Source organism: Epinephelus moara, chromosome 3 (assembly GCF_006386435.1).
Source record: "Epinephelus moara isolate mb chromosome 3, YSFRI_EMoa_1.0, whole genome shotgun sequence".
Taxonomy (NCBI): Eukaryota; Metazoa; Chordata; class Actinopteri; order Perciformes; family Serranidae; genus Epinephelus; species Epinephelus moara.
In genome coordinates, this window is record NC_065508.1 from 16,054,744 (window position 1) to 16,082,031 (window position 27,288).

The following is a 27,288-nucleotide window of genomic DNA, read 5'->3' on the forward strand; positions in this document are numbered from 1 at the left end:
CAGCCTGCAATAATTGGTGCTTTAATTTCTGATCCTGGCAACATAGTTTGAATTTCATCCCTTCAACTGCACATTTAAAAGAACCTGAAGAAGAGTTCAGTCTGTTTCTGCAGCTCAGATCACAGACTCTAAAACATTCAATGGGGAAATTATATATTTTGGCTTCCCTGTAGTTAATTTCATTGTTATACATTTTAAAAAGCATTTTTATTGATAAGGGTCCTATAACATGGCAGTACACTATATTATTGGCCACAGATTTACAGTGAAAAAATAACTAACTTATCATTCATCAGTCACCTCTGTCCTGGAGAATCCCAGGGCTGAGTGACAGTGATCCAGGAAGACATTGCAGGAATGTATAGCCAGCCCAGTCTCGTAGAAATAGGTGAGATGTACATGCACAAAGTTCTCATGCACAAAGTCTTAATGGATTACTTGGTGGTGGGCATGAAATGTGTTAAAATTATGTACTGGCAACACAAGAACAAAAATATATTTTTTATTTCTGTTTATGTTCATGTCAGAACAAACCAATGAAAAAGATTGTGCAGTATGTGTGTAATTTTTTGACATCTTAATCACTGTTATCAAGCCGCAGTCATTTTTTTTTTGAAAGCCGGTTTTCAAAAAGGGACCCCTGCAGGACTCTTATGGATGGGTCAAACAAACATAGACTTTTAACCACGACACTGCTGTTTGTGTCCCGTGTGAAACCAAAGGTCAGTTATTTTAACCGAACCCACAATCTTTTTTTAAACCTAACCAACCATTTTCTTTTGTTCTCTACACCTAACCAAGTGTTTTTCTTTCCCTAAACCTAACCAAACTGCGACTGTTACACGACAAAACTGCAGCCGCTCATAATAAACTTTGCATTGTCATTGTTTTCTTGTTGCCAACACGTAATTTTAACCCATTTTGTGCCCACCACCACATAAGAAATTGTTGAGGTTGGGCTCATGTATTTCTTCGAGACTGTGTTGGTGTAGCCTGCTCATATTTACATGAAAACATGTAAATTTCACATCACATATCTATACTCAATCTTACACTTACAGCTTAAAAACAAGATAATGATTTGAGGTCAGTAAAAGAAGATATATGTCACAGTGCATGTAAATCAAGACAAGAATAAGTGTAAAAATCAAAAGCTATGTGTGGAGGAACCACGCAGTCTCTTAGTGAGGGGTTTATAATGTGTCTTGTAGTCCCAGCTGAGCATCTCAGGCTGAGCAGGTTAAAACACGATCTTTGTAACAAGACCTTTGTTCATGCCAGTCTCATTTGATATTGCTCCCAGCTCTCTGTGGATTTGCTCAGCAGTGCGGCACTGAGACGTATTGTTCTCTACACAAAGCAAATCCAGTAGCCCATGTCAGGCTGTAGTTTTACAAAATAACAAACCAGGTCGATGAATAAACTATGAATTTGATATTCTCTCTCTCTGAGATGTAAATATCAGTTTGTGAGAACTGTGTTCAGCCACTAGATGCGTACATTCAGAGGTCAAAGACAGCTCAGAGATTTTGGTTCAGGTACAGCGGAGCCAGTGGTGTAGGAGTGGAGTCATTAGCCCAGTTCAGGGTAAAGTTGGACCTGCTGTGGGCAGACGGCTGAGGTGCAGGATATGCAACATGGAAAGCGACACCTATGGCCAAAATGACCACTAAAACCGTGAGGGTGAGTCCCCGCCGCAAGATCAGCTGAGTGACTGAAAGCGGCACTTGAGTTTTGGCGTTTGATGTCTTTCTGCTCTGCTCAGCATCCCCCTCAGCTCCTCCTGTATTTGTGTTGTTGGCCACAGCCTCGATGCCTGCTTTCAGGTCCTGATCCTGGGTGATGACTGGACTGTAGCCTTCGGCGTTAGGGGCTTCTTCACTGTCCAACTGAGCCTTCAGGGTGCAAAGATTCCGCTGTTAATCAACACGTGAGTAGCTTGAGTATTGAGTTAGCTTGAGTAGACATGAAAACAATGTGCTTAACTGCACAAGACATACTGTACACATGCACTTACTGTATTCGGGCCATCGGAGATGTCAGACACCATTGCTTCATTCAGCACTGTCTGCGCAGGACACATTGGTATCGACATCAATTTTCTTCCAGCCCGCACTTGAGCCTGAAAATAAATCACAGTGAATTTTCACTGACAAGTTTACCCACAATTCAAAAGCAAATTTAATACACCTAACCTCCACTTTTCTTTGCAAAAGAATTCTATCAAATGTATTAATTTGAGGCATGTTAGAGTGTGTATGCAATATTCTAATAGCTAATTTTTTTGTGAATGAGTTTAGAGAGATACACAGAGCTACACAGGAGAAATAAAGATTTAAAATGCTGCCAAAATTAAATTGGTTTGAGGAGACATGCTGCAGGGATGCCAGCATTTTCTGACGAGACTGCTTCTTGATTCATACAACAACAAAAAAATTCCCCAACATGAAGTTTCATTTGATAATCCCAATTGCGTTCCTACCCTCAGTCCTTTTTGGAAAGGTTTAAAAAATCATTCATGGTTTAAAGAGAGATAAGGGCATCCTACCTTTTGTGTGACTTTCTTCCAGTTTAGTCTGAAGATTATAAAGATGTAGAAACCAGTCTCCAAGACAACACATATAAAGAGGCCCCACCAGAAGCCTAACCAGAGGGAGACAAAAACACACACATTAAAGACAGATCTACAATGTATTCGCTTGAGACACACTCATAAGAAAATTTGTTAACAGAAAAAATAAATGATATACTTAATATTTATGACAGAGAGACTTATTTAAGACACAGCCATGCTGGAGGCTGTTGGGCAGATTAAAAATATGACCTGATGATGGTGCTAGATGGAAAGTCATGGGATCAAGTTATTATAATTCATCCTGAGGGGAACATGAGTGTGTGTACCACATTTCGTGGCATGAACAGTGACATCCCTGGAGATATGACATGCGTGCATGGAGGTAAAGAGCAGAAGAGTTGCTAGAGGCATTATCTACTCAGGTACACTGAACTCCAAGCATGTTGCATATCTGCATATGAAATCAGAAGCAGCCCTATATCATTATTACGCTCTGAGCTACTCTGAAGAAAATGAATTTCAGAAATCCACCCTGGAAAAGAGTCAGGTCAAACTTATTTCCAAAGAGTTACACTATCAAGTTTCATGTCACAAAGTTCTTCATGGGTCACCAAAGTAAAGGTAGATACAAGCAAGACGATACACACCTCACAAGGTCAAAGTTTTGATGCACATTGGGGGAATGTGTGTGTGTTTGCGTGTGTCTGTGTGTGTGTGTGTGTGTGTGTGTGTTTCATTTATCAATGCATGCACACTTTGAGTGGACAGCAAAGCGCTCCACTCTGGCAGGGGGTAAATGGCAGGCTGTAGGGAGAGAAATTAAGGAATGTCTGCTGCAGCAGGACCCAGTGGGTTCATGGGTTTAACTAATGAACCTGGATTTAAATATAGACACACTACTTCAAGTCCATCTTCTGCTGGCATACTTAAAGGGATACCTCAGATTTAGATCAGAATTTGTATATTTTTTTTGTAGTGGGGTTGCATGATGAGGTACCTATCCATTGTCAGTGTATTACCTACTATACAGTAGATGACAGTCAGCGTGCCCCCAGTTTGGAGAGGCAGGCAGGCGTACCACTAGCCTGGGGAAACCATCCTGATCTTGCAAGCTCATATTCGATTTCGCTCCACAGATCAGTCTGGCCATGCAATCATTAAGGCGAATTCACAACTGTTTATTACTTTGGGGCGGGCACGTCATCAGAATAGGAGGGACAAGGAGTGGAGTGAATGCATTTCGTAAACAACCTACATGGCTACTGATTTTGAAACTGCGATGGTACAGTAAATGTGTTGAATGAACTGGAATGTAGAATGTACTTTCTTTTTTTTTTTTAAGATATTTTTTGGGGCATTTTTGTGCCTTTAATTGACAGGACAGCTAAGCGTGAAGGGGGGAGAGAGAGAGAGAGGGAGTGACATGCAGCAAAGGGCCACAAGCTGGAACCTGGAACCCAGGCCGCTGCAGCGACAGCCTTGTACATGGGGCGCCTGCTCTACCACTAAGCCACCGACACCCCTAGGATGTACATTTTCTTTAAAAGCAGAACAAACGGCTGCACTGAAAGCTTTTATTGAAAAAAAGGATGTGTTTGCCATCCTTCCTACGGGGTTTGGTAAAAGTTTAATTGACCAACTGGCTCCGTTGATCGGGAAAAAGATGGGGCTCAGTGAAAACCCAGTGGNGTGCTAGCCTACGTCACACGTTTCGTTTACTCTGATTGTTTTTCCGTCTTTTCAATTGCGTGAAGGGGCACTTTGAGTGACAGCCGTTGATACCGCCTCTCGGGAATAGAGGAAATGTACACTCTGTGTCCAGACCCATTCGCGTTTTGCGAATTGGGTCTGGCAACGCCAGGCTAGGGTACCACTACAGGAGCTAAACAATGTACTGCTGTGGAAGGGGGCGGCAGCAAAATGAATATTTTAGCCACCTAAAAAAAATCATACAGTATCGGTTAGTTTGAATTGTTGTGTGACTTTGGTGAATCCGAACTAACCCTTTAAGGGTACTTTCACACCTGCCCTGTTTGGTTTGGTTCAGTCAAACTCAGGTTCATTTGCCCCCTAAATGTGGTTGGTTTGGGCAGATGTGAACACGGCAATCGTGCTCCGGTGCGCACCAAAACAACCAGAACAAGACTTTCTTGAAGAGGTGGTCTCGGTTTGGTTGCAAACGAACTCTGGTGCAGTTTTTTTATGGTGAGGACATGTTCCCACCTCAATCTGAACCAACTGTAGTCACATCACACATTGTTTGGGTTAAACAAACATGAGCATGTTACAGAACACAAAACGTTGACTTCTAGTTGGAGCCGCGCCTCGTTTTCAAACTGTATGGTTTGACTAAAATGAACAATGACAGCAATATAGTTCATGATGACCAAAATCAGCCTGCGTAGCTGTCCCTCCATTGTGACATTAGAAAGCGTCTTATTTATCTTGCAAGTGGACTCTTCTTCAGCATTTGGTTTACTTCCTGGATTTTTCCCACATGGAAATTCTGACCAGTCAAGAGCAGCTTTCTCACACAAGGCATTTTATCTGGTCTGCTTGTAAATGCTGCCGTGAGAACACAAACCAACTCTAGGCAATTATGCAACTTTGTAACAAAAGTAGCTCCTAATTTGGGCCAAAGGAAGCAAACTCTAGGTCTGAAAGCACCCTAAAACACTAAAGTCACACAATTACTCTAACTAACCAACTGATCGAGGCTGCAGTAGACCAGAAGCCCCCGAGTTAAGCGAGCAAAAATTATGCCCCCTTTCCACTGGACAAAAAAAACAACTAACACCCACTAACATCTGGCTCTTTGTATTTAATGGGAAAGGTTACAATCCGCCGTCACTCTCGGGTCAAATAAGAGTAGTCATGGGTATTTATCAGCTCCAGCTGCGATTGCCTCCGATCAGTAGTGATTAAAATATCACACCCAGGTGGACGTATTTATTTTAGCCCATTTGGCAGTGCGATGCAGTGACAGGCCGCAACAAAACAGCATCCATCTCCACCCAGGCACGCTCGAACATCCTTCCAAATTAGTCGAGTTTGAGAGAGAGACTGTAAACCTAACCTGTTTTCTGGCCCATCCATGACGTAGAATGTGACACACCAGAAAAAAGAAAACACACACATACAGAAAGGCGTACTGGCCTACTGCAGAGACGTGTACGTTGCTCTGGTCTACTGGCAATGGGAAAGAGTTTATCGCCTATTTTTAGGAGGTTGTCCCGTGTTTAAAAATCCCACATACACGTGCTAATTTTTGTAGACAAAGGGTGTTACTGTTTTTGTCAAAAGAGTTTGGCTTTGAAGAGAGCAAAGATAAGTTTCACTTTCAGTTCAGATCCCTGTCACACAGGGCTGCTTGACAGCAAATCTAGTGTACACTTAAACTGATACAGATTTTTTAGGTGGCTAAAATACATTTTGCTGCTGCCCCTGTCCACAGCGGTACATTGCTTAACCTCCGTGGCGGTACTCCGGCCTGACTGATGGGGGCACGCTTACTGTCATCTTCTGTAGGTAGTACACTTGGAAAAATCTTAACTATTCCTTTAAGATGTGCCGCTTCTTAGACAATACAAGAAATATTTACAATTCACATCAAAGCCTTGGCCTATGATGTCATATAAGGGTAATTGAGGAAACTGCCTACACTTGTGGACTAAAAGGTTTTTTTCATAATGATTCATTAAAATCCCTTCTATTTAAACTTTTGGGTTTGTGAGCAATGTCAGACCTAAAATTGGGATTCTCAGTCATAAAAAGGTTGTTCTGTTGCATGAATAACTGGCACAGTGTATTTATTTCATTTTCATTCATCGCCTGTTTGCAGAAACATACAGAAATAGAATGGGATGAAAACATTACCTAATACTTTGAGCTTGGCCAAAAACATCAGCGCTATTCCCACTGGCAGACCGATTAAGTAGTAACACACCAGGTTGGACAAGGCGGCAATTTTCTGCATCCCACTTCCCACAAGAATCCCTGAGCAGACACACTGAAAACACACACATATTGAAACAAAGAAAGAAAAGGAGATATTGTTTCAACAAAACAAGCAGGCCGCTCTGTGTACTCTTCAATACAAGGGCTCAATGCAAAACAAGACAAGATAAATACCGTACCAGGAGTGCGTCAAAGAATTGTAGAAATGTGTACATTGTGAGGTTCTCTGAGGTGATCTGCACAATGTTTCTGCAGACAGTACAAGAAGAAGGTCATCAAAAACCGAGATGCCTTTACACGGTGCAGGAATGAACGTGTGCTGGTCTGAAACTCACTCATCAGCAGTAAATATGTAGCCAATGACGGACTTAGAGCTAGCGATGATGATACCCTGGAGCACAGCAAGCATTCCTATAGTGAAGAGATTACGTAAGGTATAGTACCTGTTGTGTTCCACGATTGTGACGCATTATTTATCCAGATTCATGTGAAATCAAACACATTTGAAATTAAAGTTGCTTGTTTCTCAACAGATACATTGATTACACCTACGTCAGAGGCGTCCAGTTACACTCTCTTACTAGAAATGAATACTCCTGCCAACCAGTCTCAATCAAGAATTCTCAGAGGGCACTGTTCAGATCATATGAATAATGTATGTTTGTGTAGGTGTCTTCATACCTGACAGAACCAGGACCACTTTGCAGGTGACAAGGGCCCTGGAGGTGTCCCCGGCCCCCAGAGCATTCCCAACACGCACACAGGCAGCTGCATGGATACCTAGAGGGAACTGCACAGACCCCATGTTACTTTTTGCTGTCAGTTACACCAGTTGCACAGCTTCTGGAACAACACTCAAAGTTAGATGAAAAGATCAATATCACTGTCACGTCTGAGTGTGAAATATGGCGCTAGAGCCAGGAGGCAGTTAACTTAGAAACAGGAGGAAACAGTTAGCATGCATCTCATTAATTAGTTATCTTTTTGTTAAATCACAAACAGAAATGCAAAAACATCAGTTTGCACTTCCGACCTCCCATACATGCTGTTCTCTCAGTTAACCCAGTAAATTTCCACTCACCCCGCCTCTCCACCACACCTACCTGCCAGCCTATCACTTGTCCACACATCTCCCACTCCTGCCACTCCACCACACCCACCTCATCAAGCCAACTCTGTTCACCTGTGCCTCATTACTTCCTGCCACTATAAATACTCAAGCGTTACAGACTCTCGTTGCCAGATTGTTCTTTGTCATATCTGTGCAAGACTTTCCAGCGTGTGTTCCTGGACTGCTTTTTTTGTTGCCGACCTTGCCTGCCTCTGACTCTCCTGCTTATGTCCTCAACCAAGGGCTCTGTTTCCACGTTCCTGGTTTCTGTTCGCTTGTTTCACGTGGCTGTGTGGAGAGACCGCAGTCAGCTCTCCCTTGTGAGTTTACCTGTTCTGCTGCTGGTGACTTCCTGTGCTGTGGCTGCACATCCTGCCACAGAATCTACTCACCATCACCACTGGTTCCTCGACTACACACCAGTTCCGACCTACCTACAGCTGGCTACTCACAGGTGTATTGGCTTCCCTTGTGTGTTCACCTGGTATCGGACCCTCTGCTCATCTGACGTCGCCTTCTGTCTGCTACCTCGTGGTACTACTGCACACCTTTGAACTGTTTGCTGTTTGTGTGCACGCAGAGGATGCCAGTAACTCCCCACTTTCACTGTTGTTTACATGCCTGTTTAGTCTGTGATTGACAAGCAGTATATTTAAGTTAATTATGAACTGCCCTGCCTGTCTTCGTTGCTGCTGCTGGGTTCAGATCACATCAGTTACATTAGAAGAGTTGCGTGCTGTAATTTTTTCTTGAAGAACAACCATTTATCTATCCGCTCAGCATTTATGTGCAGTGTCTGTAACTGCACCCGGTCACAGTTCGCCAAGAAACAATTGCTTTTAGCCTCAATGCTAAGCTAAGCTAATTGCCTCCTGGATTTAGAAAGTGGTATCAATCTTATCTCAAGTGAATGAGCACATTCCCCAAAATGCTGAATTACTGTTAAATAATATGCACACAAATGTTCCAGTGAACACATTAGATGATGCATACCATATATGTAATGGCTCCTATTTCCAACAACACATGCTGGGCAGCAAGATCCGTCTCTCCAAGTACACCTGATATGATAAAGGTCACATTTAGACGTTTGAAAAGACTTTCCCATCATGCCAAAAAGTTACACCAAGAAACTAGAGTTAGTAAACTGCACACACATTAATCTGACAAAGGTCAAATAAATGAGGGAAAAGATGTGATGAGGGCAGATTGTTTACATGGCATACATATGGTTATTTAACTGTAGATTATTCTCATTTTCTATTAACTATTAAATACTGGTGGACAAGTGTCCCTTTTATCTGGACAAATAAGGTGATATGGTGGCACAGTTACTGCAAATACGGGAGACCCTGTGTTGCAGTCTTATCACTTCGAGCTAATAAGAAAACACTTTTTGTGCCTTGTGTACCTCGTTTTAGGTGGTTTGGTTATTCCAAAATTGGAGACTTATTTGTTAGGAAAAAGGATTTTTTTTTAATATTTCAGTTATCAGTGAAATACATTTCTAAATATTCTTAAACATCAATTTTAAAGTCACTGTTTAAGATTTTTTTCATGTTATCGGAGAGTCTTGCTCTGATGGTATATAAGTATTTGTTCCTGGAAACATTTGACAAACAGAATTGTCCCTACATCTTTTGACACTTACACCTTTTCAGAGGATCTTTAAAGAAATTAGGAACAGAAGCAACACTGACCAGCAAGGAAACCTCCAATCTCCCAGATCCACCATTCAAAGCAGACCATGAACAAACTGGGAACAGCCAGCTTCATATAGGAGCCCCACTCCTGCAGACAGTCAGTGGACCAGCCTGCACAAAGTTCCACACAGACAGGTTATTCTTAATGTGGCCTGTAGAGGACGACAGTTTTCTGAAAACTGATTTAAAAACTGCTTACATGAATCATTTGTAGCAGAGATGCTGATTCTTAATTTAATTTCGTATTTGATATTTACATTTGTGTATGTGACTCACCTCCCCACGTCTCCTTATGGAGCCCTTTCCATCTGATGTAGCCAAACAACAGCAGGCAGATCGCTACCTGAGAGAGGCCGTTAGCAATAGCTGATCCACTGCAAACACACGACAGAGCATTATTTTACATCGGAGGGAAGTGTACTGATGGTCCACATTAACGCCGACCCTCTCTCTGTTGGCAAAGATGGGGAAGGACTGCACACTGAGGGGCAAAGGAGGTCAGCAACGAGACAGTTAAAGGTCTGCTGAATACACTTGATGTCAAAAGGATGTGAGAGTTAGCCTTGAGGGACAGGCCTGACCTGACCACAGGGACCTGATTGGTTGACTGGACTGCCTGTTGAATGAAATGTTTGTCCAGCTGGACCAGGATCAACTCCTGTCAAAGCTCTCATTTTGTCCTGTACTGCCTCCCTCTCTAAATAAAGTGCAAAAATAATAAACATCAGTGCACCACTGGCTCTGTTTAAACAAAAAACAAATTATTCCTTTTAGATAGATTAAAATGAATAATGAGCTCTTTGACCTACTGTTCTCTTTTTTCCAAACTCCTGGCTACGCATCAGCCCCCAACCCACTCCTATTCGGACAACGGTTAAGTGATCAGGAAAGAGCTTCTCTGCTTTCAGAATCAGAATCAGAATCAGAATGCTACAGAGGCTTAACTACATTTTATTGATCATGAAAATTGAGGCCTGATAACATATGTAGTAACACAAAGTCTGTCACTTACACAACTCCCAGCTCAAGGCTGAAGATTAAGACGTAGTTGGCCCCCAGGTTAAAAAGGTTTGCTGCTGCTGCTGTGTACATCTGCGGCAGAATGATCCCCTGACAGACAAAAACAGACATGCATTGCACAATCAGCTTCATGAATATTATGTACGCAGGTTTGAGACAAACGACAAATTCAGGAAAAAGACGACTCAAGTGACAAGACTAATAGCCGTTTTCCATACACATTTGTTGGCTTGGCTTTACTCAGTTTGAGTCGGCGCTAGGCGTGGGGCGATTCATCGATATAATAGACGTCATCGATATGAAAATATCTCAATTTGCAAGACGTGCATTGGCGTGTCACGATAAAGTAGGCTGCACCCAGTGAAAGCATGAATTTCTCCACAGAACAACCTGCAGCTGAAAACCTCACCTACAAAACAAAAATTACTTCTCATAGGAGTGCAACTGCGGTGCACACAAGTGAAAACGCCCCGGAGCACTTTTTCAGGACCAAACCAGTCTCAAACCTAAGTCGTCGTAATCCGGTGCTGGGGCAGTGACCTGCGGCATCAGACACTGATGAAAAAAGCCGCTCTTTAATGTTGGCATGATATGCAGCCAGTCGCTCGGAAGCGTTTGGGGGGGAACACGGCAGGACAAGAATGAATGTTACGGCAGCAAAAGTCCAAATAGGGTGGGCAGGAGCGGTGGTGGATGGGTCCAACAAACACAGACTTTGACCCTGGAGAGTGATGTTGAAAGGGACTGTATGTAAACGATAAATTTCCTGTGAAGACGAAACTGTATTTTGAAAGAAGACAATGCATGTAACAGGCATAAGTTGACACCGCATCCCAGAATGTCAACAACCAACGCACCCAGGGTACCTTTCATGTGGAAGGTCCATGGCCAAACGTCAATATGTGACGAGGTCAGAGTGAGAATGTGTTGTCAAGATGGCAGCAGAAAGCACCTGCACCCTGCTTGTTAGTGATTATCTTACCATTTTAAGTTTTAAGTCAAGTATTTAAGAAAGAATGCTGATTCTCCAGTTCAGGGAAAGGATTGCTACTATGTACAGTGATTGAATTAATGTACGTATATGTTACAGCAATGCTTTTGAATTTGAGGTCCATTGCTTTCTGATCAGGTATCTGACACAATGGACCTTAACGGTTTCTTTGTTTGTGTTGTGTATAACGATGACAAAGCCAGTCTGATGTCAAACATGCGCCGGTCCATTTTCGGCGTGACTCGGCATGATTTTGTGTATTAAAACTGGTAATGAAAACGCAAATCAACTCGATACGACCGAAAGTTACAGCCATGCTAGCAGCTTGGTGCGGCTGTAGACAGAGCGGCACGCTTTGAGTTAAACGCTACATGAGCGCGCTAACATGCTCACAGCGTCAATGTTCACATACTGATGTTTAGCAGGTATAACGTTTACCATGTTTACATTATAGTTTAGTGTGTTGGCCTTTTAACATTTGCTAATCAGCACCAAGCACAAAGTACAGCTAAGGCCGATGGGAATGTCATTAAATTTGCAGGTATTTGGTCATAAACACAAGTACTGACAAATTGAAATTTTGACCTGATAGTGGCAGTTCAAGAAAAATTAAGTGGATGCTACAGTTATTACAAGTCATCCTGAGGGGAGCAGGAACGTCTGAACCAAATTTCATGGCAATCCATCCAGCAGTTGTTGAGACATTTCACTCAAAACCACAAATGTGAACCTTAATGTGGCACTAGAGGATAAGTCAAATGATCATCAAAGTCATTCAGGTGCAACGTCTGATAACAATGCTTGTACAAAATTTGTGCCAATACATTTAACTGACTATGACTAAAAATAGTCATTTTGATGCATTTATTTACAATTATGTACTGATATTCTTCAGCATGACACTGTCTTTGATGGAAATACAATTTGTCAAAATGATCAAGACATGAGGTGATTCTTTGTCTTCCGTTACCACTGGAGTGCTACCATTTTCTTGATTTTTTTGGGGGGGCAAACACATTGCAGTCCATTTTTTAAGGCAGGCCACTGAATGAAATTCTTTGCAGGAGAAGCATACCTGTGTGCTCTTAAAAACTTACTTGGTTTTGTAGGTAGGCAACTTGCAAGTGGTGCAGGAACATGGCCTGGGGGGAGAAAATGATTTATTTATTTAATTTAGCTGTTAACACTACTGTATTTGTTGACCCAATGCTGCGGATAAAAACATTTAAATTGCGGAATATTCCAGTTACTGCAACAGACATAAACACTCTAACTGGATTATCTGAGTCAGATTAAGGAGGTAAGTGAGGTAAAGCACAACAAAATTGAACAGAGATTAATTGCTTTTCCTGCTTTTGAATTGCTGTGTCATGTATACACTTTAGTTTGAATGTAAATATGGAAAATGTTGGAATTGTCTTTTTTATATGTGTCCATTTGTTTAGAAACACCTACTGTTTTTATGTCCAATACTGCAAAGATGCAACTACTCCTGTTTTTCCTTAATAACTTTATTTTATAAACTGGGGAGATCATGAAGTTTCCTGCTATTATTTTTGTGGTTCTTACGACATTTCCTGTTGGCTACCTCACATCTTTCAAGCAGCATCAGAAAGGCACTTAAAGTCGGGTTATCTTTGAATTTGGGTCACTGTAAACATTCAAGCAAAACTAAATCACATTACTCACATTGATCAGGTCAAGGTGTGCAAATAAACACACTGCACGGCTTGAGATGAGGCCAGAGACTACTATCTTTGTAGTATTTACCTGACCAACACTGGAACACAAAGGTAATCTTTTGCTAAGCTAAAAGACTCAATCAGCTGGCTCTCAGACAAAGACGTCACCACAAATTTGTTTCCTTGCCTTGTTCTCTGATATGCTTCCTACTTTGGGGAACTGGTTGCACCTTAACTTGATTTGAATTGCTTGTTTTTTGTGCTAATACTGTAGCTCAGCTTACTGCAGTGTGCAATGTGGGATGTTACAACATGTAATGAATTAGGCAGTAAACCATTTTTTCAGACTGTGTTTCAGTTCAGTGCACTCACTGGGACAGCTGGTAGAAATGCCATCATGTAGAGCTGGGCAATTCTGACAGAGAGGCAAACAGAGTTATATTAAATTAGTGGAGCAAACACACACAGACAGTAATGGACTTTCCAATTAGACATGTCCCTATTTTTGCAATGCAGTATCAAAACTATTATGTCACATTAGATTTCTGCTTTATTGCTTTAGTTCCTCATAATTAACTGATAATTCTGGATTCTAACTATAATATACTACACATGAGTGCAAGAGAATATCCAGGTGTCTAAAGCTGCACATACAAATACCTACATATATACAAAGCTGAACTTAAAGGAATACTTCACCCACAAATTAAGTGTTTTAAACAGTAAAGTCTTAGTGAAAATGCATGTGTGTGAGAGGAACTAAGCACACAACTGGATAAATGAGACTTGATTATTGTGCATGAGTATGCAAAATACCTCCATACATGCTAACGTGGAATAAAGTCAGTCACACTGCTGATAAGAATAACAACCTTGGCACTAAAGATAAAGATATGGCTCTTGTATTTTTCCTTGAACTACCTAACTAACAGTGTGCCTACATCTGTATTTTGCACACACTGACACATACAGTACAGTATATAAGGTATTAATGAAAGTGTGACTTTACCTCGCCACCTCATCGTCTTGGTGCAAGAGGAGCAGCAAGTTGTAAGAGTTGATGAGAAGGCCCCAGCAGGGCAGGCAGAACAGCAGCAGGATCAAAGTGCTCCTTTGCAGAATGACTCCCACTCGTTTCAAGTTCTTACTGCCGAACGTCTGCAAATGAGACAGAGCTGAATCTGATTACATAGGCTCAAAATTTAGACTTTTTTGGAGATAACACTATAACAATAAGAGAATTATAATAATGCCGATTGCTCACCTGAGAAATGAGTGTGTCACAAGCCAATGAGAGGCCATAGCCTGTTGATGTTGTTGTCACATTAATGGTCTGAGAGGTGGAGAATAAAAAACAAGAAAATCAGAGAGCAAAAACTGAAAGTTAGACTTGCTACTGTTCAAGTGTTTTTTATGCATTGTCCTTTTTGTTTATGTACATAACTCTGAGTAATATGTACATCGATGTCATCTCCATAGTCCCTGGAAACTATCTGGTAGAAAAGCCAGGTGCAGCAAGGTTGGAAAAGCCTGTGACTGAGCAACAGGTCTTTATAGAGCAGAGAAAGTCAATTTAAAAATGTGTGTAGACAAAATGCTTCCAAAGGAGAAAGCAGCAAAGCCTGCAGTGTGTCAAGCAAAGTAGGCTTATTGGACAGCCCATTCACCAGAAGAAAGCATGGGAATCTGCAAACCACAAATACATTACATTTGCACTTTTCATACGTATTGTATCAATATCGCTAAAGTGACTAAGCAGATACACAGCACACAAGACGGCTGGATTGCTTCTCCTTTTAATTTAGTCTTCATTTGAAAAGTTACAAACAACGTGGTTCGCCCATGGCTTCATCGTTTGTTGAATTGTACTCGGCTGCAGCTGCACTGAATCCAATCAGCAGCAGGGTGATCGTGCACTGAGCAGACTCCATATATGGTTCTGTACACATGCCCACCACCTGAGAACACCCCTCTCTAAAGTGACGTTGTATATGAGCTGTACTTTATCATCTATAGGTGGAGAGGATGGCAAGATGCCTGCCAAGCTGCAGACCACTGTATGAGATCAACAGTCAGTAAAACCAGGTGTTCTTTAGTGAGTCATTGCTGTGTTTCCAGCAGCTTTTTAATAACCAAACATGGTGGATTAGCAGCGACCTGTTGCTGTTTTTCCAGCTGCTTTTTAGGCACTGAAAGTGGTTGTTTTTTGCCAAGACATCCCTGCAATTCCTGCAAATAAACTTGCACAAAGAGCAGCTGTTTTATACAGCCATATCACTGCTTTACTTTACCCCCCAAACCAGGTCTTTTAAGCCAAACAGGATCTTTTTGTAATCATAACCAAGTGTTTTTTTGTGCTGAAACCTAACCACACGTTAACCACAGCTTTATTTAAACATAAAGTTTCAACATATATGCGATATAACATGCTACATAATATGCAAATGTAATGTATCCTTGGTTAGCAGGAACACATAATGCCAACATTTCTTTTGGCAACTGGTTAGTATTGGAAGAATTCGTCTATAGAGACAGTATCCAAGCAGGAGGAAGTTTTAGGTTTGTGAAACCCTATTAGAATGACTCTAAGTGTAATCTGTGATGTCTTGCTATTTCCCTAAAATCTAACCAGCCTTTCAACTGGCTTATTGACGTCAGTATCACTTTTTTGTGTGTGATCTCACAAGTGGACATGGATACTCTGCACTAGGACATTTAGGAAGAAGCCTTTTCCTGCAGTCTCTCAAAAATCAAGATAAAAATCAAGATAGAGAGCTTTACTCTTGTGTCAAAGAAAAAAGTAGCTATGAGACTGATCCTGCCCACACAATGCCTGCAGGGCAGTTTAGCTCAGGACAATATAGTTAATACAAAATGTTTATTGTCTGTGTGGTCTCAAGGTACAGAGCACTTTGTCTTTCACCCCTGAGATTCTATCTACTTAAAAACAAAAAATGTCTTTTTAGGATTTCATGGCTGACTCCAGAGAGTTGGCCATTTTTCACAAAGACCTACTGTTTGTCCACTGAATATAATTTTCGGCTGTAATATGAAAGAGTTGATACATCCAGTCCCACTGAGAATCAACAACCCAGCCCGCAGCTCGTTGCGAGTGTCGGCCAATTTCAGCTTTTGTTTGCAGGTCCATATAGTTCAGTGCCAACTGTTGTCACGGTTCTGATGAACCATGGGTACTCCCAACAAACAATGCCCTCACAAGACAACTTTTTCCTATTTTCCCAGCGCCAAATGGCAGACAGCCAAAGTAGACGACTGTGTGGTGAAAAGAGTTCGACATTTAGCAAGCCAAAGAGAGCCAGATATTTTGGCAGACCAAGATGGCTGACCAAACTGAGGCTGATGTTGTCTACGTGCATCGGTCGTGTGTGACTAAATTAGTTAAGTCTTGTTGCTCTACACGTACCTGCTGTTATTCAACAGATCTCCAAGTTGCTGTTTTTTAGAGGATGTGTAAGATGGCAACCGTTTGCAAACAAGTTAGCCAAGAATTTGGTCATGCGTTGACACCATGCAAACCAATAGGTGGCTGCCATGACTTTGTAAAGTTCTGATACTGGGAGGAATACAAACAAATAAAGTTTGCGTCAGTGGAAGCCCACAAGGCATGAGGTGTTAATTAATTGGTTACCAGAATATCTTGTGACTTATTTACCTTAAAGGGGACACTATGCTCATTTTCAGGTTTATAGTTTTATTTTGGGTTTCTACTGGAACCTGCTTACATACTTTAATGTCCAAATACACTTAAATTTTCCTTCTGAACACCTGTGTTCACCCTCTGTCTGAGATGCTCCATTTTAGCACCTATTTTTTTGAGCCCCCCCTCCCAAAACAGTTATTGCAGTCAGGGAATAACTGAAACAGAGTATTCTGCTGCTGTGTCAGTGGACCTACACGTCAAAATATAATGCACTAGGTACCCTCCTGCATCAATTTTGGATGTTCAGGGACAGCGTGTCAGTGGATGCTTTTCACATGCATTGTGCCTTTTGTAAATACATTTTAGTTTTCACAGGAAATGTACAATTTTTGCTTATTATATGCATGCAGTCTTTTTGAAAATAAACTTACAACACTGGTAAAACATTTAATTTCTTAGGTTTATTTCATTAAGTTTAAGCAACAAAAGCATGTGGTTAGGTTTTGGGAAAAAACATCATGGTTTGGCTTGAAATAAGTACAGTTGTTATTAATGTCATGTAACGTCATGTGATGTGTGTCATAGTATGCTATGTATATTATAGCACACTACATTAGCCCCTTTTCCACCGCAGAAACTTTTCTCATTTACCCGGCATTTCTACAAGCTTCACTTTGTTTGTGTTTTGATTAAGGATGGGTACCGAAACAGGGTACTAAATTAGCCCCGGAGCTAAATTATTAAAGACCGTAGTATTGATCAGCGCTAACGGTACCGGTTCTTTTGTGCCGGCACTGAACTCCTCCACATCCACACACACATCTACACAACATGGTAACCAGTGAACAGCTGAGTGGCTGCGGTGGAAACGAAGTGAAGATAACTCAAAAATGACTTGAGTTGATGGCAGCTACACTTGTTACTGTAAGTGCCATTAAACCTTAGCCAGTAAGGAGTCAATACTTTATCAATACATGTGTTCAGAAAGCATGAACAGGTAAACATGTAGACAGCGATATTCAATATGCTCCGTCCACCGTCTCTCATCCACCCACACTAACGTTATGTTTTACACTGCACGCAAATTGTTACTAATAAGCTCAAATGACAGCTGTCTGTATGTAGACTAACTTAGTTTGACACTTATATTAAAATACTTTTAAAACTAGCTGCTGGCTGAGACAAACAGCCCCAACTCTCTCTACCAGAACTAATGTTACCATGTTACCAGCCAACAAGCTGGCGAAGCTAAATATAAGGCACACGCCGAATCATCTACATCATCATGCTAATCTGAATACATTTTCCGGAACTTTGAGGTGCGGTGGAAACGCAAACCACACAGATTACCAGGAATTCTTTTACCCAGGTAAATAAATTCCTCGTAATAAAAGTTCCTGGAAATGTTGGTGGAAAAGGGGCTAATGTTACTGAAGTAACCCCATTGACTTTTGGTTCTATACAGGAAACAAACAGTGGGCTTCAGGGTGAAAGTCCAGAGTTTGTTTGACTGATCCACCTCCCCTCCCGGTTTCCCTGTATGGATTTTCTTGCTCTTTATACTACAGTAGTTGCTGGTAGCATTACATACTGCTGCCGACCGGGACACCGCCACATATGGTGCCCCTGTGTGTCAGTGTCTGACAGTGAGATCACTGACAAAACGGCAGTATATGACGAGATTGGAGTGAGAACAGCCTGGAAAAATCACCTTTACAACCAGCAGGAATATGATCAGAAGTATTAAAATCGGCAGCCAGGATTACATGTTTCCCTGACGTTAGCATGTAGCTACATGTAGCAGTGTAGGCAACTAGTGTAAACACTTGCAGTTGCTTTCCTAGAGGAGATGACCTGATCTATCACAAGCTGAAGTCAGCTTGTCTCTTAAGTAGAAAAATCATCAGAAACAGAGTATTCAGAACGGTCTGAAGCCTGAGGTTTTTGCTCACAGGGATAAGAAAAAGTGTAGTAGGTCCCCTTTTAGAATAACCACACCTCAGTCCAGCTGAACACCTGTGGGAGATTTTGGTATGACGTGTTAGACCAAACCAGCCTGGCCCTCGGAAGTGCATCCCACGCCTCAGATTTGTTTAGCGATTCGACTGTTTTTGTCAGTTGGACAAATAGTCGACAAATCAGAGCTTAGCATGACAGTGAAATCTTCCTGCACAGCAACAGAAAACTGGTGACAAGCGTTCCTGAGAGCAACACAACTGCACACCTTCTTGTAAGTTGACTCGGGGTAAACTAGGTTTCTGCCTCCCATCTGTCTATATACTGCATGTAGCTTAAAACTGGGGAGGCAACGTTACACCACTATGCTGGTTGTCTATTGACAGGTTTTTAAAAAATAATTTAATTAATTTGCTTAAATAAAAATATTTTAATTGCATTGCATGCGTGATTCAGTAAATAATGTGTGTTGATTTTACATTGTTTTTCGTCTCTTTGGTGTTCGCAGTCTGCACAGATTTGTGTCTAAATTCTGTCTGTTTGTGCAGGTGATTGCACAATGGCTCTTTACCATTTCAGCACTGTTTTCTTTGTGTGTACCCCATATGACATGGCAGGTGCTGACCTAAATTTGCTTGCTTTTCTGTTCCCTTTTGAAATATGATATCAGAGTATAGCAGATTGGTGTTTAAAGGTACAATGGGCATCATCATACACAAAGATTTCCAATACTCCAAGGTGTAGGTAGAAGTAGTACAGCAGAAGGAGGAGCAGCAGAAGTTGTACAGTAAGTAGAGCAAGTAGTGGTAGTAGATGAACTACTTTGCTTGCAGCAGGTGAAATCAATTAGTCTGCAAAGGAGTAAAAATATTACCGCTGAGGCCAGTGCGTATCCAGCCAGTTCTACATTGCCAATGTGACCACAGAATATGGTGATAACAAATGGCATGAGGAAGTTCAGAATCCGAGACAGCAGCTGTAGAAACAAACAGAAAGACTTTGACTCATTTCCAAACAGCCCATCATTGATCAGGTAAAACTAGTGCAGCAAACGATTGCTGTTAACTGAGCGCAGAGCTTATCTGTACTCAGCACTAAGATACACAGTAGGCACCATTTTATTTCATTTGCATACTGTGCATATAAATTTCAGAGCTTGTAATTGATTGCACTTAGATTGTACTCTGTAAGAGTGCACATTAAACCGTTTCCATGCAACTAATACACACAGGAACCGAATGTTTAACAGTCATGGCACTTTGTGAATAACATACCAATCCCCCCCCACCAACACTTCAACTTTCCCCTACTCACCAGTGGGCCTGTGAGCCGTAAGATGTGGTAGAGTTCTTCTCTGTAGGCCAGTGGTAGCCAACGTCCCACACATGCACACCGAAACAGTTTGGAGTTGATCACCGCCGCCGCTGCCTCGTCTCCCTCGTCTCCCTCGTCTCCCTCAGCCCCTGCCGTCTTGGCAACAGAAACCCCAGCAACAGGCCCTGCACCCGGCGCAGGGTGCGCAGGTTCTGGGGAACCCAGATTCTCCATTCAAACACAGAAAAAGAAGCGAGAGGGGAGAAAAGCTAAAGGGACAAGGGAGGGAGGGAGTGAGTGGGGAAAGAGAGAGCAAGGGTAATAGGGGCAGTCACTCTATCAGGGTTTAGAAATACAACCCGTGCACTTCTTCAGAGTTATTGATTGAATAATATGGGTTAAGAGGAGGAGGCAGATGAGAGAATGAATAAAGGAAAAGAAAACGAGGGGAGTGACAGAGGGAGTGGAAAAGAACAAGTCTTTATTTGTGAATACAAGGGTCAACGCAGAGCTGATGAATGCCTCTTGGTTGAGGGAGGGAATACTGTGTGTCTGAGTATTTGTAGTGTTTCATTAACATGTTTTGGTGTGTGTGTGTGTGTGTGTGTGTGTGTGTGTGTAGTCTTACCGGGCTCAGTAGTAATCTGATGAAGAATGCCTGTTTGCACGTTGTACACAAAGAGCTCTGATGGCATAAACTCAGCAGGCTTTAATTAATTGCTCACGGGGCAACCTTGCTATTTATGTGTTTGTGTGTGTGTGTGTGTGTGTGTGTGTGTGTGTGTGTGTGTGTGTGTGTGTGTGCGTATTGCTGATCTTATCTGCCTCTGGTTGTACTTTGACCACTGACTTTATCCCTTGGGTCGGCCTACTTGTCACATAAACAAACATAGGCACATGTGCACACAGATCCACGTTCATCATCCTGACAGAGCTCTGTAACTCTAACATTCATTCACCAGCACCTACAGGTATCTCAACCTATATGTTAATAACTGACTGTGACTGAGCAACAGTATGGGTTCAATCACAGATGTTTATCTTTAGCTTCTCAGACACAGTTTGGGGAGGTTCACAGTTGATATGTATCATTATGACCAAAGGAGGTCACAAGCACAGCTATCAGCTTACGCATTGAAGAGGTTCCAGGTGTGTGTGAGAGTGTGTGTTTGTAAGGTGAGAAACAAGAGATACCTGCATGTGTCTATGCAGTATATAGGTTACTAGTGAGTCAGTTGCGCAACATCACATAAAGAGCGCACTCTTTTTCCACAGCTATGCATATTGCTAACCTTTGAGCAGACCCTATATACATGGGGTTTTCTTTAAAAAGGAAGGTGTCACAGACTGAATATCATGTGCCGATTATAAAAAGTCCAGAGCTTTTAATGCATTGAGATTCACTTTATCAAATGTAAATACAGGAGCAAAGAAGTTGGACGTTTGAGGGAGGCATGACTAATACAACTGGCACTTTCTATGCTTAGTCAAAATCACATAAGATTTTTTTTTTGGAGAGCATGTATAAGAAGCTGTCAGACTGAAAAAGGGGGTTAGCAGATACATGCCTACCATTTAAGAGGCTTAAAATGTTTGCTGGGGGTCGAGACAGGACAGAGGGAAATCAGGATATGATGTAAAAGTAGTATCAGCAACTCAGTCAGCCTGGCACGTGGAAGGTTGTTAAAATAGTCCAGGAATGGCTGCCACACCTTGTAGTATTTTTTAATAGCGCCCTGACTGCGATATCTCAGCTCTTCTAGCTGTAGGTGTGCCATCACCTCTCTGACCCAGTGGGCATGTGAGGGTGGAGCCCTGTCCTGGGCCATAGGGGACATAAAAGCCATGGAGTTTGACTGGCTACTTGATAGGGACAAGCCTTCTGGAGCTACTCCAAACACAGCGGTTACAGGGTTCGGTGGTATATTACGACCGTACATCTGTGAAAGAGTTTCAAATATAGATGACCAAAGTGGGACAATCTATCTGATTGTATGACTCAGAGAGATGAGATCTCATGAATTCTCAAATTGACCATCCTAATGTTATGACGGATACAGCTAACTAGTGTGAAAATATATTGACATTTAAATAGCATAAATGTGGGGGTCTGTATTTCAGTATCAGTGTACCATCTTGCATCATTGCCCAGTCCAAACCAGCTTACAAGGCAGACAACCAGTGTCCATGTGCATGAGACAAAATATACAAATTATAGGAAAACATGGGCTATATCCTGTATGCCTTAATACTTGACAGGCAAATAAGCTAATCTCTTATTGTATGTGTGTATTATTCAGTCTGGTTTGCCTAATTTTCCAAGCTTTAGAAATAAAATCAATCAATCAATTTAATGTATACAGCTCAATATCACAAATGCCAATTTGCCTCAGAGGGCTTTACAGCTTATGACATCCCTCTGTCCTTGGACCCTCACAGTGGATAAGGAAAACTCCCCAAATAAAACTCATGTCCAACTTCTCGTTTTCATCACACCAAAATAATTCAGGTTTTTTGTTCTGCGCTCTTGCACTACAAAGGTGCATGCAGGTTTCCAACAGTCCAGCTACGGGGTCCAGATTTCTTCTTAGGGATCAGTTCAAGGCCCACTCAGTTTGATATATTCAGAGTCATACTTGCGTTCAGCCATGTCATCCAGTTAGTTTGCTGTCTCTGTTAAGTAGCTGTCTCAAATTGCTCAATAGGAAACTTGAAATTAAAGCTGTTGGAAATTCACTGTACTTTTGAATAAAGTTAATAAAGTGTTTCAAACTTGACACGTTTGCGAATCACTTGTGGACCCGCAACCCAATTTTGAACCCCGACCCACCAGTTGGGAACCACTGATATAAAGTAGAATGTCCAGCTCACTGAAGCATGCACTGCTGCATCCTGCAAAACCACACCCATCCGGATGAAACACAAAGTTTTAAGGGATTGCCCTCATAATTATGGGCCAGGAAAGTGTTTTTGTAGGATCTTATGATGTCACAGTGAAGTCGACCTTTGACCTTTTGGATATAAATAATCACTGTTTTGTGAGGACGGAGTGGCCTTGACCTTTGACCACCAAAATCTAATCAGTTCACAATCATTTTTACGTTTGTGCCAAATTTGAAGAAATTCCCTCGAGGCCATGCGTTCCTGGGATGTGGCGTTCCAAGAGAATGGGACGGACAGACAACTCGAAAACATAATGGCTATCGCCGCGTGGAGAAGAGAAAGAAAGAAAGAAAGAAAGAAAGAAAGAAAGAATATTGGTCTGACTTACATTTCACAGGCCTACTTACCTGCAGCTGAACACACCTTGTCCCGCTGGTCAATGCCTCTCCCTAGTGGGGGAGGAAGGATGTCTGCTGTAAAGGTGCACATAGCTAAAGTAAGTAAAAATGTCCATATGGCTTGAAAACACCACAGATATCAGAACTTATCTCACTGTGTGTTACAGTAGCTGTTTCTGTGGTGAAACATTTCAAGAGCTCCGATGCTGATTTGTCAGCATGATCATACAGGTAATTGAATTAGGCTGTTAATGTAATTTGCGTTCTTCACAAAGCGACCATGCAAATGTAGACCTGTGCATTTTGGCTTTCCCCGGTATCTAACAGTGACATATTATATTATATATATAGCAAACAGAGTTTTAAAGAGAGTGAATATTGCACTTACATTCAGCAGGTGGACACACGACTCAAGATTAATGATAATGTCAGATTCGCCATATGAACTTAATCTTGTCCTGTCCTATACGTGCAGGCTGCAGGTCAGTGGCAGTGCGCATTAACTGTCAACTTTGTGGTCGCAACTTATTTCCGCCGCCCCCAGCGACCGGTTAAAAAAAAAAAAAAAAATTCAAACAGTGTCCGGTCACTGCGGAATATTTTATATTTTCTAGTTATATTTCCTCAAAAGTATACATTTTTATAACGTGATAATTTAATAATATTGACCTGGCTTTGCAGGGCAAAATCATAATAATATGCCCATGATAGTTTTCATAATCAATAATCTTGACATTGATTAAAATAAATATGAGTAAAAGGGGCCTTTTTGTTGATTTATTCAGAGGGAAGTGGTGGGAGAACTTAAATCTATACACTTCTTGCTCACGGTGAGGCTTTCAATCAGGCCGAGGGCTCTGTCTCTGTTTTGTCAGCCTGAAATATCTCAACAACTATTGTATGGACTGCTGTGAAATTGTATTCAGATATTCATGGTCCCCAAAGGATGAATCACAGACTTTGGTGATCCCCTGACTTCTCCTCTAGTGCCACCACCAGGTCATGATTTGTCCAGTGTTGGTTTATGACATCTCCATCAGCTGTACATTGTGTTTTCCTCTAGCATGCATACAACTGATTTTCAATCAGGCCTACTTAATGTGTAAAACTTGTGTACATTTTTTTTTACTTTACTTAAATATATCCATTGTAAATTGCTTTATGTTCACATCCATAACATGACAGAGGAAAATATCGTACAATTTACTGCGCTAGATTTATTTGAGTCTTTTAGTTGCGAGTTACTTTTTACAGAAGAATATAAACATGATGTGCTTATACATCTACCCAATAGCATACAAGGTGTCTAAAATTTGTTTTACGCTGACAAAAAGTGCAAATGTAAGAGCACATGTACTCTGGGTATTTAGCAGCTTTGATATCATGACAAAAAAATATTTATGACTCATTTTTATATCAATACACTCATTACACTGGCCTCTGCTTACTGTCAGTCATTTGACATGAACTTGAAGAAAGGGAGGAGCGCACAAGGAAAGAACCCCACAAACGCAAGTGTCACAGTCGTAGCTTTTTATTAGGGAACATCACAATAGCTTTAACACTCTTCTCACGTCAGGACATAGGAAATACAGATAGTGTAAATTTAATACAGTGAAATCAAAAACACAATAAAATAAGGTCAAATAAATTAGCAAACTGCATTATTAATGTGTTATGGGCTTTAAGAACATTTAACTATAAAAACCAAACATGAAAAGAACCTGTAAAATGTGTGTTTGAATCTTTATATCCACACCCAAGAAGTTTTAGTGTCATCTGAATGACTGCAGCCAATAAAAATGCCCTTGTGTTTGCACATTTAAAGTATGCAACAATAAAAAAGAAACCAGAAAAAAATCAGGGGTGGGAAGGTTGATGGGGGGTTGGCAGGAATGGGAAAGTGGAATGATGAGAAAGTCATTAAGAAACTGTGAAGGAAGTTGTAAAAGTGTCCTCATGTGCACGTGGAGCATATATAAGAGCTGCTGAAGATCTGAACTGTCCTCCACATCTCTCATATTCACACACAGGGAACATCATAAAGAAGCACAGACAAGGAATAAGAAGAAATAATCCTGGTCAGGTAAGAACCTCTTCTGTGTATTAGTACATGAGCATGCTGTGGGTGATTATATCCACATTTCTCAGTGTATTCCATGAGAATAGTTTATTTTGTGGGTATAAACCCAGAGAGCATCGCTACTGTGCTTCCAAAGAAAAAATAGTAACTCTATGTCGTTTAAGCAAACTGCAATTACATATGATTTTGATATCAAGTAATAAGTGCCAGCAAGTACAAACTGTCCCTTTCAAGAAAAGTGGAGTGCATTAATTTAATGCTTTCATCCAAAGGGATGATTTTTTTACAGCAGCTCTAACAGGCAGGTTTGTCTAAATTTAGTAAAACAAACACTGGAAAGAACATAATGTAACAAAATGGGCCGCCTGTCTTGGACACAATATTCTAGTCACACTTTTGTTAATGCATTAAGATCTTACGTCGTGATAAATTACAGATATTCTGGGATCTGACTTTTACGCTTAATGTGTAGAGCTGTACCTAATTGCCTGAGTGTTATATTTAAAAGCATGTAAATTATCTCATGAGGAAGATCTACAAGATGAGTTTTTTATGTTTTACAAAAAATGTCTTGCACTCATTTTTGCAACTTTGCACTCTTTCAGAACAATCGATTATACTCATGACAGATCACACGTGTGCTAAGTTTGAATTTTTGGATCAAGTATTCTCTAAACCTGCTCAAAAAATGAGTGGTTTAAGGCCTACCAGAGGGGCACAGGAGAAAGGTGTTGCTCGCAAAGATACGTTGATTGACTGAATGAGAGGAGGGAAAATGGAAAATTACACTGAGGGTAAAAACACAAATGATTATGGTTGAGGAACACAACTGAGAATATCAGGCGAGGCAAGTTTATTTGTATAGTACCTTTAACACAAGACAATTAAAAGTGCTTCACATAAAACACTGAAGGCAATAAGAAAGGAAACAAAGGGCAATAAAGTCAAATCAAGAGTCTGTTACTGATGCACATCTGGAGCTACATAATTTAATTTAATTTAATTTAATTTAATTTAATTTAATTTAATTTGATTTAATTTAATTTAATTTAATTTTATTTTATTTTATTTTATCTTGTTTATTATTTTGAAAGTTCTTAAGTTTTGGTGAATTTAAATTCTGTTGGAATTTGAAATTAACTATGTATGAATGATCCCCTTCAGGTTTATCCAAAGAAGAATAAAATGAAGATGTTCAGACCCCTTCTTTTCCATTTGCTCCTGTACTGTGTGACCCAGACATTAGGTAAGCATGTCTTGTTTGTCAATCTGGCCCCCAAGAATTGAACTGACTTTCCTCTTCAGTTAAATCATTCCATTAAAAGATTTCTTGCCACTTTTGTGCAGTCTAAGCTTTCACTGCTTCACTCAACTTTCTCCCCCTTTCCTATCCTAAGGTGTCAACATCCAGTCTGTCCCAGGAGTCAACAGCGATGGTGTTGTACAGACAGAGCTGGATATGACCGTGTCTCTGGTTTGTCAGACTGATGGCGACCATGAGACTCAAGCCGACGAAGAGTTGGTGTGGCTGAGGAATGGCGCTGCCGTCGCTCTGCAGGAAGAAAATAAGAGGGGTCGTAGCAGCGTGTGTGTTACACCAGTCATCCTTGAAGACGATGGTGCCACTTTCACCTGCCACCTGAAGAAAAATTACTCTTCTACGGCCTCAGTTACCCTGAATGTCATATGTAAGTCCCTTCATATAAATGTTGGTAATGTGTTAATATTTAGAACATATATTTCCACTAAATGGTGCATAAAAAAATCACCAAAATGCAGGAAATTAGGTGTTTTATTTAATGGTAGAGGACGCACAAACTCCCCATTTCATATGTTTCCCCCCAAATCTTGGACAAAAACCTAAGTAACTAACAAACACACTTTTCAGTCTGTCTCATGTGTGTGTCCCACCACTTTGGTTGGTCCAAAGTAATATATAATTCTGTCAATTGTT

The 27,288-nt window shown here is 41.1% G+C and overlaps 2 protein-coding genes across 4 annotated transcripts in view; one reads left to right on the top strand and one right to left on the bottom strand.

Moving 5' to 3' along the window:
- On the bottom strand, positions 1-20,711 carry slc47a1 (solute carrier family 47 member 1). 3 transcript variants are annotated; one of them, XM_050036897.1, is made up of 18 exons: positions 20,599-20,711; positions 19,971-20,339; positions 19,531-19,632; positions 14,304-14,372; positions 14,049-14,197; positions 13,412-13,454; positions 12,455-12,499; positions 10,359-10,456; positions 9,623-9,720; positions 9,344-9,457; positions 8,637-8,704; positions 7,214-7,322; positions 6,868-6,943; positions 6,712-6,781; positions 6,452-6,584; positions 2,549-2,643; positions 2,018-2,122; positions 1-1,916 (listed from the first exon to the last, which is right to left on the bottom strand). In XM_050036897.1, the coding sequence occupies exons 2-18, from the start codon at positions 20,202-20,204 to the stop codon at positions 1,521-1,523; spliced, it is 2,004 nt and encodes a 667-aa protein (XP_049892854.1). In that variant the 5' UTR covers positions 20,205-20,339; positions 20,599-20,711; the 3' UTR covers positions 1-1,520. The 3 variants fall into 3 exon arrangements, with proteins under 3 accessions (XP_049892854.1, XP_049892853.1, XP_049892855.1); XM_050036896.1 differs by lacking the exon at positions 20,599-20,711 and having other exon boundaries at positions 19,971-20,538; XM_050036898.1 differs by lacking the exon at positions 20,599-20,711 and having other exon boundaries at positions 1-1,895; positions 19,971-20,517.
- tmigd1 (transmembrane and immunoglobulin domain containing 1) overlaps positions 18,036-27,288 on the top strand; it is an 11,563-nt gene continuing 2,310 nt past the window's right edge. The window contains exons 1-4 of the mRNA XM_050036930.1: positions 18,036-18,930; positions 25,285-25,337; positions 26,499-26,580; positions 26,732-27,022. Of these exons, the coding sequence (XP_049892887.1) occupies positions 26,520-26,580; positions 26,732-27,022 (352 nt within the window). The 5' untranslated portion in view covers positions 18,036-18,930; positions 25,285-25,337; positions 26,499-26,519. The remainder of the gene's footprint in view (positions 18,931-25,284; positions 25,338-26,498; positions 26,581-26,731; positions 27,023-27,288) is intronic.